Here is a 13,073-nt window from a genome sequence, read left to right on the forward strand (position 1 = left end):
CAGTTCACCTTTTCTCGTAAAGTGTGCTCTTTTGGATTCCCAATCCTCAAAGTGGAGGTTTATTACCAGGATACCCGCTTTCTTGGTGGACAGTGCTGTCCGATTTCTGTTATTGTTGTGCAACAATGTAAATATCTCTGCTAATCTTTTTAGCCTCTCATCTCTTTCTTCTGGAACTGGCAGACTCATCTAAGAGAACCTACCTTAGATACTGGGTTTGCCTGAGACTCCTCCTTCTCCCAGATATTCACCGTGTAATTCCTGCCTGGTTCAGTCTCTAACACTTTTCTATGTGTATTTAAACATTTTTGTCTAGCTTTTCTGATTGTTCTCAGCAGGAATATGTGTCTAAATTGTAAATTTATCACTGCTGAAATCCCTGCAATCAGTATTTCATTTAAATTATCTCAAAATAGGAGTAGCACAAATACTCTGGCCTTTTTTGAAGTTTCTTATTCAATGAACTTCAAGTGATGGGCTGAATTAAGCTCAAATACACCAATGGATGTGAGGACTAGCTTCATTTCATCTGCAGGGGAGTTTTAGAGGAAGAGTGAAATTAGCCAGACTTATGAGAGAAAGGATTCACTACAGTGGTCTACTTCATGTGTCCTCCTTAGGAAAGGCTAAAATTAAAAATCTTGTCTTAATAAAGTGAAAAGAAACTGGTGTAGTGATGCTGAGAATCTCAGGTAAGACTGACAATTTGTACAAACCAATAATCCATGTGAACTGTTGGTGGGCACAGAAGCAAGGCAGGGAGCAGTGTTTGAGTTCATTTGCGGACGAACAGTATTCAAAACACAGATCCCAGATCAGCGGTGTGAACACCAACCAGGAATGCATTAGAAATAGCAGTTCTCAGGCTCTATCCCAAATCTACTGAATCAGAAATTCTAGGGGTGGGGTTCACCCTACCCGGTGTTTTAACAAATCCTCCAAGTCGTTCTGATGCACATGGATGAACCCACTGAGACAGACACTGCCTCTACCATAAGCACAGATGACGATCTGCAAAAAATGCTGGTATATACTCATCCTTTCACAAATACATAATGCTTACAGAGATCATATTTTTCAGGGTCACTTTCCTCACCAAATACCATTTAATTGATATTGTCAAGAACACGTGGCCTAACATACTACTGAACCTCTGTTACTTCCCCTTACATTCCTCCTCCTTTTTCTGGAATAAACCACCTAAGACTGACTGACTTGGTTCTGAGGTAGTTGCTAGTAGTTGCTAGTGGCCAGTTCCCTGACATTTCCCTCACAGAGCTCTTTCCTTCTTGTCTGCCCATACCTGGGCATTACTTAACTTTGTTGGGGGTGCTCAGGCTTTAAGAGGTTTCCAAGCTTTGCTATAAACGGTGGGAACTCCATAAAACAGACACGCAGTATACAAATAATTATTTATTTTGAATAAAAAAGTGGCCAAAATAACACTACGAATGGCTCTGTATACAAACCACAACATATTCAAGGTTATTTCACATTTACAAAACTGCCATTATGTACAGCACTAAATATTCACAGCAACTGTATTAGACTAGAAGTTCTAGAATCATGGAAGCAACTGAAGGGAATTCAACATGAGAAAGAGCTAAAACCAACGGTAGTTCGTTAATTGGAGAAATGGCCAACCAGCGACTTGGTAAAGAAACAGAGGTTCTGTTACCCTTTTAACAAGTAATAACTAAAACACGATTACCCCACAGGGCAATATACTGACAAACCACCCGCCCCAAATCTCCATTTCATTTTCTCCATAATCTTCTCCACTTCAAAAATTTCCTAGAAACCTCAGCTGTAATATTAGATTAAAAACGCAGGACACTGATATGTAGTCTTCAGGAAAAGAAAGTTAAGTAGTGCTAAGGATGTGGAATGGTCTGATTCAACCCAAAAAAGCCAGTTCAAACCCAAGAAAGATCTCTGCCCTCTTCTGGCATGAGTAGCTTTGTAGTGTTGAAAACGGGAAGTGAACCACATTATGAGGCAGGAAGTGACTCACTCATTCTACACGTCATGAGCACCTACCCTGTGCAAGGCACTTTACATTAGGTGCTGCAGGAACAATGAAGAGAAAACAATTCCTGCCCTTGAGGAGCTTACAATCTAATAATGAAAACTATGTACATATATACAATGGAGAGAAGTCACCAACTTTTCTGGATTGGGGAGTATTCCAAGCAAAACGCATTGTTATTAATTTTTTTTTTTAACACCAAAATTCTATAAAACATTCCACCTCATGGTAAGAATTGAAAAAGCATCTCCTTTCCAAAACCTTACGTTTTTAGATGACTGTTTTTTTTATTTCAAAAAAAGTCATATGTAAACACATGTATCATTCAAAGCCAAGCACAAGATTTAGTACAGGCATTGGGTAAACATAAAACATGTATCACTATACACAACATGGATTTTTCTATATAGTCTTTTCTGTATAAACAAGTTTGATATTCACTTTCATACATCAAAGTACAAATCTGAGTCAAAGCCTTGAAAACAACATAATTCTTAGGACATTTTGCATTTAATTTTCCATTAGTGGAGAGAACCCTAAACCTTACCTACCAGTCTGTTAGCCAAATGTAAACCGATAAAGTATGAAATGCCTCAAAACCATCATTATCTCTTACATTGTCCAGTTTGACCATTTTACAGGATTTTTTTTATGGAAGTAACAGGATTTCATGACAGTGAGGCAACTTTTTACTTTAAAAATAAGCATAATATTTAGAGCTCTAAAGTTTAATTCTACCCAACCCATTTACAGTATTTCACTTAGCCTATACCTTATTTCAGCATAATATAATCTTACACTTTTGTCAACTCTTCTCAAATCCAGAAAGAATGAACACCTTCTTAGATTATGTTGGCAAAGCATATAATATTGATCTAAACAACTCTCTGATCAGGACTCTACATTTTATAGTAGGTCTTGGCCCTAGAGTACAGTTACGACTCAGAAAATCCAAGATAAGCTGAACCACCTAATTAAAGGTGTTGGAGGAGAAATATCCATATACCAAAAGAGTTAACCTCTTTCTAGGACAGCTTTGCAAATAACTATTCCTCTGTCAAATTTATTTCCACAGCAAGTTTTCAAAAACAGCACCATCTTAAACCATCGATGCAGATGGCAGGCTGCATTCTATCAATGAGACATGAACTGGCTAACAGGTCCTGATGATGATTTCTACCTGTGCCATGGAAATGAGTTTACAATCTTCTGAAAAACCCCACTTCTCATCAGGATAGTGATTTTGTACTACTTTAGATAGATAACTAGAAGCAACTCGATATTCTTGGAGTTTGGCTGAATTCCATTTCACATGCTCTATACTATGTTGAACAGCAGATCTTTACTCCAAAAACCTCTTTTAGCTTCAAGAAAGAGCAGTTCTAAGTATAACAATGAGAGACCTGAGACATAGTCTAAAGCTGTTTGAGGCTGCCAGTTGATACTTGCACTAACGGCGAAAATAAAAACAATTCATCAGTTAGATCCTTTAGAGGGATTTTTGATGACCCAAGCTTGAGGGCAAAGGTTCTTGGGACACTCCCCAGTCTCACTGAATTGCTAAACTCCAGAGCACAGAAGAGCAGTGAAAGATCATAAAGATACATCATAATGAATTATGGAAACCATGCAGAGACTCAGAACAGTCCGTGGTGGGCTAATTGTAAAGACATTACTTTATTTGTCTGCCTATTTGCTGTCTGTACTTACTTAGAATATAACCCATTCAGTTTAGCTTAAGCATAATTTTTGCTTATGAAGAAGAATATTGGCTGGGGGTGGGAGCGAGCGGAAACAGGTGGTGGGAAGGAGCTAAAATTTCACATTCCTTAGCCCGAAGTCAAACCAAGAGCTACTGAGCACCCTGACAAGGAAATTATAGTTAAGTTTTGAAGAAAACCAGATATAAATAATACTATGACCTTTAGAAAGAAATATTACCAATAGTTTCTTCTAGGAAGTGAGACCCACTACACAATTGAGCTTTTAGAAATTTGACCATTAATCCATTTTTCTTTCCAACATGTAATCTGTTAGCTCTGATTGTTCTAAAGCAGAGAGAACTAAAGGAATGGAAACCAAGAGGGCATCTGGGGGAAGGAAAGGTAAGAGAGAGAGGTCAGGAGCAGAAAGGATGGAAAGATCCTGTGCCAATCAACCAGTGACCCTAATTCCTGGTTCCATTCCAGGAATTGCAGTAATTCACCCAACTCTGAGGCAGTGTAACTGCTGCAGGGGAAAGATGCTCACAGAACTAGTATTGTCATTCTCTTAGCAAGCACCAATAAGCACCAACTGCTTTTGCATCTTATTTGATACCATTATAATTACAAAATAATTGAAATATTTAATTATTGTCTTTTAATAGTCTTTTAACCTAATTAATGTGTTAAACTTGCTGATAAGTCCAGCCTGCATACTTCAATATTAACATTCTCAGAAACTTCTTAGAAAAGCAGAAAAATGTCACGTTCAACCATGAGCTTTGCCAGTGGCTCTAATAACTTCTGACATTGAAAAATAATTGGTAGTTTTGGCAGATGTAATAGTAGGTAGAGATTGCTTGAAGTCTGCCTGGTGGACACGTAAGGATTTCAGAATGAATATCAAGCATAACAAGCTATCAATTTCTTATCTAGAATAATAGGAACAAATTAACCCCAGGCAGAGAAAATGTGAGACATATGTGGATATCAGACTCCCAAAATGCAACCATGTTGCAGCTGAAAGGGTCTAATTGTATAGAATCTTGGCTCCTGTACTTTAAATGCAGTATGGCGATAGCACTTCCACTATTTCTCCAGTTCCTCAGTTATTATGGTCACAGCTGAAAGCAACTTGAAATCTACCAAATAAGATCAGGCAAATTTTAGGAAGGTACAGAGGTGTCGGTATCTAAGTTTGAACTGCAAGAGGCAATTAAAAACTTCTGGTGCCATTCTCACTTTTCCAAGGTGCACCAAGCAACACATTCTCATGAGGTATGCTGACTCTCAGAGAAATTCAGAAGCACTATTTGTGAAGCTGCCATTAACTCAAAATCTCCTGTTTCCCCAGCTCTGTAGCTTAACCTCCATGGGTGTGGGACAGGGACAAGGGCAGGGAAAGGCCTTCCAACTGGGTGTTTGGAAACTTGGGGCAGGCAGGTGGTGGCTCGATTTTAGGGTCTTAACAATGCCACTGGGTCCAGTCCCTGCAGTGAGTCCACGTTCTAGAAAACCTGTTGCCAATGTTTACTCCTATAGAGACATACAAAAAAATTGGGAGATCCTCTCTAGTTACTCCCAATAAATTTTCTCAAAAATGCACAACTGCTTTAAATAAAAACCTAAGTTTTAAATGGCAGCAGCCCAGAATTCCCAGTAAGAACAAATCTCCACGGATTATAATGCAGGTGAGGGGGGAGGAGGGAAACTATGCCATAATGATTAAAACTGCAATAATTTTTTGACATGATCTTAATTTTTACTTATTTATTGTAAAGTGGAAAAAACAGCTGCAGACACAAATGACTTCAACCACACAATGTTCTGAATTCTGTTTCTCATGATTTCAATGGTGCTCGGTTTCTTTCTTGAAAATCAATAGTGGATAAACACTCTTCTTGAAATTACCACCAAAATGAGAAAAAATAAGCAGAATAGCAAATACATGATTAAACATAGGAGACAAAACAGCAGTTTGAATAGGAAACAGAAGACATTTCTGAGTGGATTGTTTAGAAGTGCCTCCAAGGGCTCAATACCTATCAATGGGGGGTGAAGGGGCGAGGTTGCCGCGATGGCTATCATCTAAGTACCATCTCAGCTGACTGCAGCTTCTGCCTCCTGGGTTCAGGTGATGCTCCTGCCTCAGTCTCCTGAGTAGCTGGGATTACAAGCATGCGCCACCATGCCAGGCTAACTTTTGTATTTTTAGTAGATGGGGTCTCACCATAGTGCCTCAAGTGACCCGTCTGCCTCGGCCTACCAAAGTGCTGGGATTACAGGTGCGCACCACCACGCCTGGCTAATTTTTGTATTTTTAGTAGAGACAGGGTTTCACCATGTTGGTCAGGCTGGTCTTGAACTCCTGACCTTGTGATCTGCCTGCCTTGGTCTCCCAACGTGCTGGGATTACAGGCCTGCACCACACCCGGCCCCATCTGGGACATCTTAACAGACCACTGGGTGGGTAGGGGTGGGGGCAGAACCTGCATTCCAAATATCAAGGGGCTGTGTGCAGAGGAGAGACACTGCCAGGCTCTGTTCAACTGAATTGCACAAGCTTACGGCACCCGAGCTCAAGGGCCCCACTTCTGAGCTGTCCCTCTCTAAAAGTCTCCAGACAGAACCCTGGATACTCAATGAAACATCTGGAAATGTCAACATTAAAAATACTAAACGTTTTATTACTAAAAGAGGAAAATATCTTTTTTTCCTCTCTGTACAAATAGCTCATCTAGGCTACCACAGTTGAGTCTGAAGCAGGGCTGTGGCTTGGGTAAACTACAGTGTTTGACATCTTTATACGGATTAAGGAGTTGGGTCAGGAAACCTGATGACACGGGAGAGAATGAAAATAAGTCACAATTACTCATTATAATAGTTACCAGATCATTTGACACATTAAATTTTAGTCTTGGCTTCAACTTGAGAATATAGCTTTAGGAAAATGTTTTCCATATGCATAAAAAACAAGAATGGAGGGATGAAGACCAGCAGCTATTTTCTGAGAACAAAACATCAGCCCATGTGTTGCTTTACACACTTTTAATCTCTGTTGGTACGTCAGATGCCACGGACCAAGCAATTTAAGTTCTGGAGCCAGAAGGCAGTTCCAGACCAAAGTAAGAATTAAAACCTAACTCAACCCAGCAAGGTCCTTATCCAAGTTCTCTAGAAAAGACCATTCTGTTCCTAGAAATTACGGGACATTGTGTACAAATTGCTTCTGTCAAGATACTTAAGTAAGTGTTCCTCATTGGTTACAAAGCCGGGGCTAATGCTCATCTCAAAACAACTCCAACTCTCTGAGTCCAGCCATTTCAAAGGACATCCGTTAGTCCCTGGAGATGGAGAGTGCCCTTCAGAAATGAGCTCCAGGGGCCCTCTTTACAATCACCAAGGACTTCTCTCCACTCGTGAGGGTCAGGCTTCCTCCAGTGCATCCTTCTCTTCAGGCTAGAGGAAGTTTTCCATGGCAGAGTTCATCAGCCCTTCCGTCCTCCTGTCACTGATTATTTAGAAGACAGGAGAATCACAGAAAGGGCAGGGGCTTTGCAGTAACCTCTTAATCCAGTCGGGATCTGCAAAAGGAAGACAAGTGGTATCAACTGTTAGCTTTGGAAAAGGCAGTCAGAAGGGATGAACGCCGGATTGTAGCACTGAGAGATGGGCACTCTGGTCCCAATTCTGCAATGAATCAGCTACACATCCCTAGACAAAGCACTTCACTTCTTTGGGCTTCGGTTTCCAACATTCCAAGTGAGGCTGGACTAAACTTGTGGTTCACAAAGTGTGATGAAACAGGAAAATAAGGGTAAAAAAGAATGTTTCATAAAGCTAAATTTATTCAATTTAAAGAAAGGACTGTATTCCGAGAATGTGTTCTTCATATACTGTTAATGTTAAAATATTTTCTCATAAAATTACAGTAACATGAAAATGCTATGCTCTTGAGAAATAAAAATGTGGCAACACTGGTCAAATCCTCCTCCTCTTTCATCCACGAAAAGCTCTACTCCAATGCTTTTCTAGATCCAGTAGCTTCTCATTCTTCCCAAAAGCTCTAAATGGTTAGACTCAAAGTCAATGGGCATGATTTAAAGTTTCAGTCTCTTCCAGATTTCCCGCCTAGGCAGCGTATCAATCATCAATTGCAGCAAAAATTTAAAAGTTCCCAAAAATGTGTTTCAAAATAATCGATCAGGAGGAGGGAGGTGGGTGAGGGAACTAGACATGAAACAGAAAAGGCCATGAGTCGGTAATTTCCGAACTGATGGGCACACAGGGGTCTATTATACTCTTCTCTTTCCTTTTGTGTATGATTGTAGTTTCCCTAATAAAAAGCTACAACAGAACACAAGGTATCAATATACCTACTTACGAGAATTAGAGAGCTTCTGCCAGTTTAGAGCAAAACTCAAGAATGTATATAGTTTTATATAGAATGCTGTTTGTTTCAGCTGAGAACAGAATATTCCCCCCAAAATGCATATATAATTGTATATTCTGTATCTAGTTAGCTCACTTGGTTAGAGTGCATTATTAACATCAGGACAAAATCTGACACTGGCATCATTAAATCACTAATTCCTGCCCACTCTACAATCTTATTTCCAGGTAGTTATCTCAGAAATGGATGACATTAGAGCTATAAGGAAAGAGCACACAGACCAAGCAGGAAAAACCCATCATGGCTACTGGAAGAACGACTCCAAGTGAACATCCTATTACTGGTTCAACGATGTTGTCTTCGTATACAGTATCATCTACAGAGTTTACATCCAAATATAATCTATGTCATCTACTGAAACAGACTCTGACATTTTTTGGCATGAGTGATTTGTTTGCAGCGACAGAATAGCAACTGCAGACACACTTAACTCACATACTAAATGCAGTATGCACTTCAGTATGACATATTCCAATGGCCATGTTTTAGTTAACTGTGGCTTCATGGTAACACTGTAAAGAGCAGCAGGAGCCTGCTCCCCACCCCCTATCCCCGACAGCACAACACCAAGACATGTAGAGTGTGACTTAAACTGTTATTCTGGGGTGCTGGCCTGCTGCCAGCATGCTCCACCCACCCACCCTCCCAAGTAAGGGAAAGCATTCACCTTCTGGAGCTGGATGCCGGGCAATGCTGTCATGGAGCAAACACCTTCTATATATCAAACTCTGGCAGGACTGGTAGGTTAAGAAGCACCTGAAAGAAGACAGACTGTATTGGCAAGGCAGAGGGTTTCCTCTACTAACACTCAGAAACTGGTGCTTCTCCATCACAGAGAGTTATCATAAAACTACACATTAACCAACTGAAAGGATGATACTCAACATTCACGCAACAATGTACCCCGTGCACCAAAGCTGGCCAAACCTATGCTCCGTGCTTAGCAAAGAGACATAAAGGTTCTAATCTAGGTAGATTGCAGCTTTTTTTTCCTGTTTGAGCATCAGAAAAGAATTTAGTCTGTCCATACCTGACTGCACTTTAAATTCTTGATATGTTTTTTAAAAACTGATCATGTATTATATTGAGAATTATTCCTTAGGTTTTTTTGTTGTTGCTGTTGTTTTGAGACAGGGTCTCATTACGTTGCCCAGCCTGACCTTGAACTCCTGAGCTCAAGTGATCCTCTGCCTAAGCCTCCCAAGTAGCTGGGATTACAGGCATGTGCCACTGTGCCCAGCTTTCTATTAGTTAAGATTAGGTATAATCACTGTCTTTAAGACTCTGACAGTACACTGGGGAAAACCCTGAAGAATATCGAAGGCAAAATTAATGGTGCAAAAAAACGACAGGACACTAACCAATGTTCACAGGTTCAGTTCCATCCAAGGATTATTCATTGACTATCTACCAGCGCCAGGCAAATAAGGATAGGTGGGATGCAACGAGATAGCTAAGAGTACATCCGGGTTGCAGGGAAGGTTCCCCAAAAGATAACAGTTTTCAGGTGAGCAACTAAGGAGCAGAAAATACAGAGGAGGAGGTTAAGGGAAGGGACTCCAAGCAGGTATACCTTGAGTAAAGACATGGATATCTAGGAAGAAAGATTACATCTGAGTGACAGCAAGCACTGGTTCTCACCTAGAGAAACCATACTGAGGTATTTCAGCCGTAATTTTAGTCAGTAAAAATGAAAACAATTTTCCTGAAAAAACCCATCTAGGAGACATTAATGTGTAATGCTTACACATGTGGCTTCTGGAGCCAGAATGTCAAGTTCTGAGCTATGCCACAAACCACCATTGTGACTTAGGCAAATCATTTAACTTCCCCAGGCCCCAATCTCCTCATCTATAAAAACAAAAGTAATCATGATGCTCCCCATGCATGGTTGTTGCGAAAATACATTCCACCTATCCTTATTTGCCTGGCCCTGGTAGAGCCTCAATGATAATCTTTGGATGGAATTGAACCTGTGAACATTTGTTAGTATCCTGTCTCTTTTTGCACCATTAATTTTGCCTTCAATATTCGTCAGGGTTTTCCCCAATGTACTGTCAGAGTCTTAAAGACAGTAGTTACACCCAGTCTTAACTAACAGAAAGCCAGGTGCAATGGCACATGCCTGTACTCCTACCAACTTATTTTCACAACCAGCATAATATAGTAACTTAATACATGTGTACAGCTTAGACTGTGCCTGGCATATTAATAGTGCTCAATAAATGTTTTTATTTTTATTACTAACCTAAAATACACTATAAGTTTATTTCCTATTCTTCCCTCTTAAAAAGTTTGAATGGTCAAAAATTAGAAAAAGTGTAGGAGCCAGGCGTGGTGGTACATGCCCAAAGTCCTGGCTACTCAGGAGGCTGAGGCAGGAGGATCACTGGAGCCCAGGAGTTCAAGTCCACCATGGGCAACATAGTGAGACTTCATCTCTCCATCTCAAAAAAAAAACAACAAAACTGTAGGAATGCAATACAAATTGGAAAAAGAACAAATTATCAATAAGGGGGTAAACTATGAAACATCTGTACAATGGAAACCTCTATAACCATTAAGAATGTTATCTTTGTACTGATGTAGAAAAATGTCCATACATTTTGATAACAGAACTGGTGAGTTAATATGGTATGTGTAGCACAATCTTGTTAAAAATTTGGCTGGGTGCAGTGGCTCACGCCTGTAGTTCCAGCACTTTGAGAGGCCAAGGTAGGTGGATCACTTGAGCCCAGGAGTTCAAGACCAGCCTGGTCAACATGGTGAAACCCTGTCTCTACCAAAAATACAAAAAATAATTAGCTGGGTGTGGTGGTGCATGCCTGTAGTTCCAGCTACCGGGGAGGCTGAGGTGGGAGAATCGCTTGAACCCAGGAAGCAAAGGTCGCAGTGAGCCAAGATTGCGCCACTGCACTCCAGCCTGGGCGACACAGAAAGACCCTGTCTCGAAAATAAAATAAAATTAAATTAAAATTAAAATTAAAAATTGAAAAATTTAGTGCCCACCATGCACTAGGCATTGTTCTAGAAATAGCTATGAACAAAACATAAAAGTTCCTGTCTTCATAGAGCTTTCTATTCTAGAGGAAAGACAAAGAAAAAATATATTAAATAGTGATAATTATTAAAGAGGAAAATAATAAAGCAAGGAAGGAGGATGCAAAACATTGGGAGGGGAAGGTATGTCGGTGGGGTGTTACAATTTTAGGAATGGTAGCCAGGAAGGCCTAACTGATAAAGGGACACTGGAGGAAGCCATGTGGACATCTGCTGGAAAAACATCCTGGGTAGAGGAATCAGCCAGTGTAGATGTCCTGAGGTGGAGGGATGCCTCATGTACCTGAGGAATGAAGCCAGTCTGCCTGGAGTGAAGCGAACAAGATGGAGAAACACAGCAGACGAGGTCAGCAGGAGGACAAAGGGAAGAAGGGGCCTCAGGCTGTGTGGCGTCTTGTGGATCACTGAGAGGGTTTTAGTTTTACTCATCAGAAACAAGTAGCCAGTGACAAAGTTTTGACACAATCACTATCCTGACTGTAATGAGAACAGACTGGAGGGGCAAGGATGGAAGCGGGAAGACCAGATGGAAAGTAACTACAGGTATAATAATCTGGGCAAGAGATGATGGTGTTTTAGACCAGGGCTGCAGAGGTAGTAACAAAAGGTTGGATTCCAATTTGAAATGCCTATTAAACATCCAAATAGAGGTACTGAGCAGGCAGTTAGATACTTAAGCCTAGACTTAGGGGGAGAGATACAGGCAAAAGCTCTAAGTTTAAATCATCATTGTGCAGATGATAAGCAACTGCCCCGGGAAAGTGCAAAGAGAAGAAAAACAGGCGAAAGACGGACAGCTGAGGTGCCTGTCAGCAAAGTCAACTGAGAATGAAGAGTCAGAGACAGGAAGAAAACCAGGGTTGCTGTGTCCCAGAAGGCAGGCGATGAAAGTGCTTAAAGGAGGGAGTAATTGTGTCCAATGCAGCCCACAGGTCCAGTAACATGAGGACACACCAAGGTCTTAGAATGAGGCTAGGAAGAGGAGGCATAATTTGTTCAATTATGAAATTGAACAAATAAAATAAGAAAACTCCTATATATTAAGCAGTAAAAAACTGTCTTTAAAGGCCAACTTGCTTGAGTGATACTGATGAAAATTGCTGACATCAGGCTTTGTAATAGCAGCTTTTCTCCAACAAAATGGCAAGGGCAACAGATAACTGGCATAAAGTTGCTATTCTGTCACATACAGTAGTTTGTGCTACACAGAACTGAAAAACCAGCAGAAGTAGGAACTTTTAAAATGGCTTACCGGAGCCAAATGTGGCCATTGGAACAGACTGCCTGTTTGCGATCTGTGAATGGCAAGATCTCTTTACACAAACTACAGTGCTCAGGGAAAGTCTGTTTGTTCATCTTCTTTGAGATATGTCCAATCAGCACCTAGTAAGACAAAGTAGTCAGCAAAGTTTAGTGTAAGTGCAGGATTTCCTGAAGAAAAAGCCGACCAACACGAAGGGAAAATTGAAAATAAATGAACTAGAGTTTCAACCTGTGTCACCTAGCTAAATAAAATACATTTATTCAGGTACTCTGTGGCAACAGGGTGTAACCACTAAGGAGAAAACTGTTCTGAAAACCAAAATCTTATTACTTGCCTTGTTTTAGTTGCTTCTGGGACAAGGGTTTCAGAGTTCTATTAGAAGACAAAGTATTTAGCTATTATTTATAATGTTTTGACTTTAAGAAGAAAAAGCATAATCTCTATAGGCAAAATATTATGTGGAATACTGCTCTCCCTGTAGAACTGTACAAATGTCTATTTTTTTTTTTTTTTCTTTTTTCGAGACGGAGTCTCGCTCTGTCGCCCAGGCTGGAGTGCAGTGGC

At 40.4% G+C, this 13,073-nt stretch overlaps 1 protein-coding gene across 1 annotated transcript in view; it reads right to left on the reverse strand.

Annotated features, from left to right (window-relative positions):
- Positions 1 to 6,763: 6,763 nt before the first annotated feature.
- GTF3C4 (general transcription factor IIIC, polypeptide 4, 90kDa) overlaps positions 6,764 to 13,073 on the reverse strand; it is a 22,249-nt gene continuing 15,939 nt past the window's right edge. The window contains exons 4-6 of the mRNA XM_011931430.1: positions 12,498 to 12,628; positions 8,853 to 8,941; positions 6,764 to 7,316 (exon numbers count right to left, since the gene is read on the reverse strand). Of these exons, the coding sequence (XP_011786820.1) occupies positions 7,252 to 7,316; positions 8,853 to 8,941; positions 12,498 to 12,628 (285 nt within the window). The 3' untranslated portion in view covers positions 6,764 to 7,251. The remainder of the gene's footprint in view (positions 7,317 to 8,852; positions 8,942 to 12,497; positions 12,629 to 13,073) is intronic.

Source organism: Colobus angolensis, unplaced genomic scaffold (assembly GCF_000951035.1).
Source record: "Colobus angolensis palliatus isolate OR3802 unplaced genomic scaffold, Cang.pa_1.0 Scaffold9, whole genome shotgun sequence".
Taxonomy (NCBI): Eukaryota; Metazoa; Chordata; class Mammalia; order Primates; family Cercopithecidae; genus Colobus; species Colobus angolensis.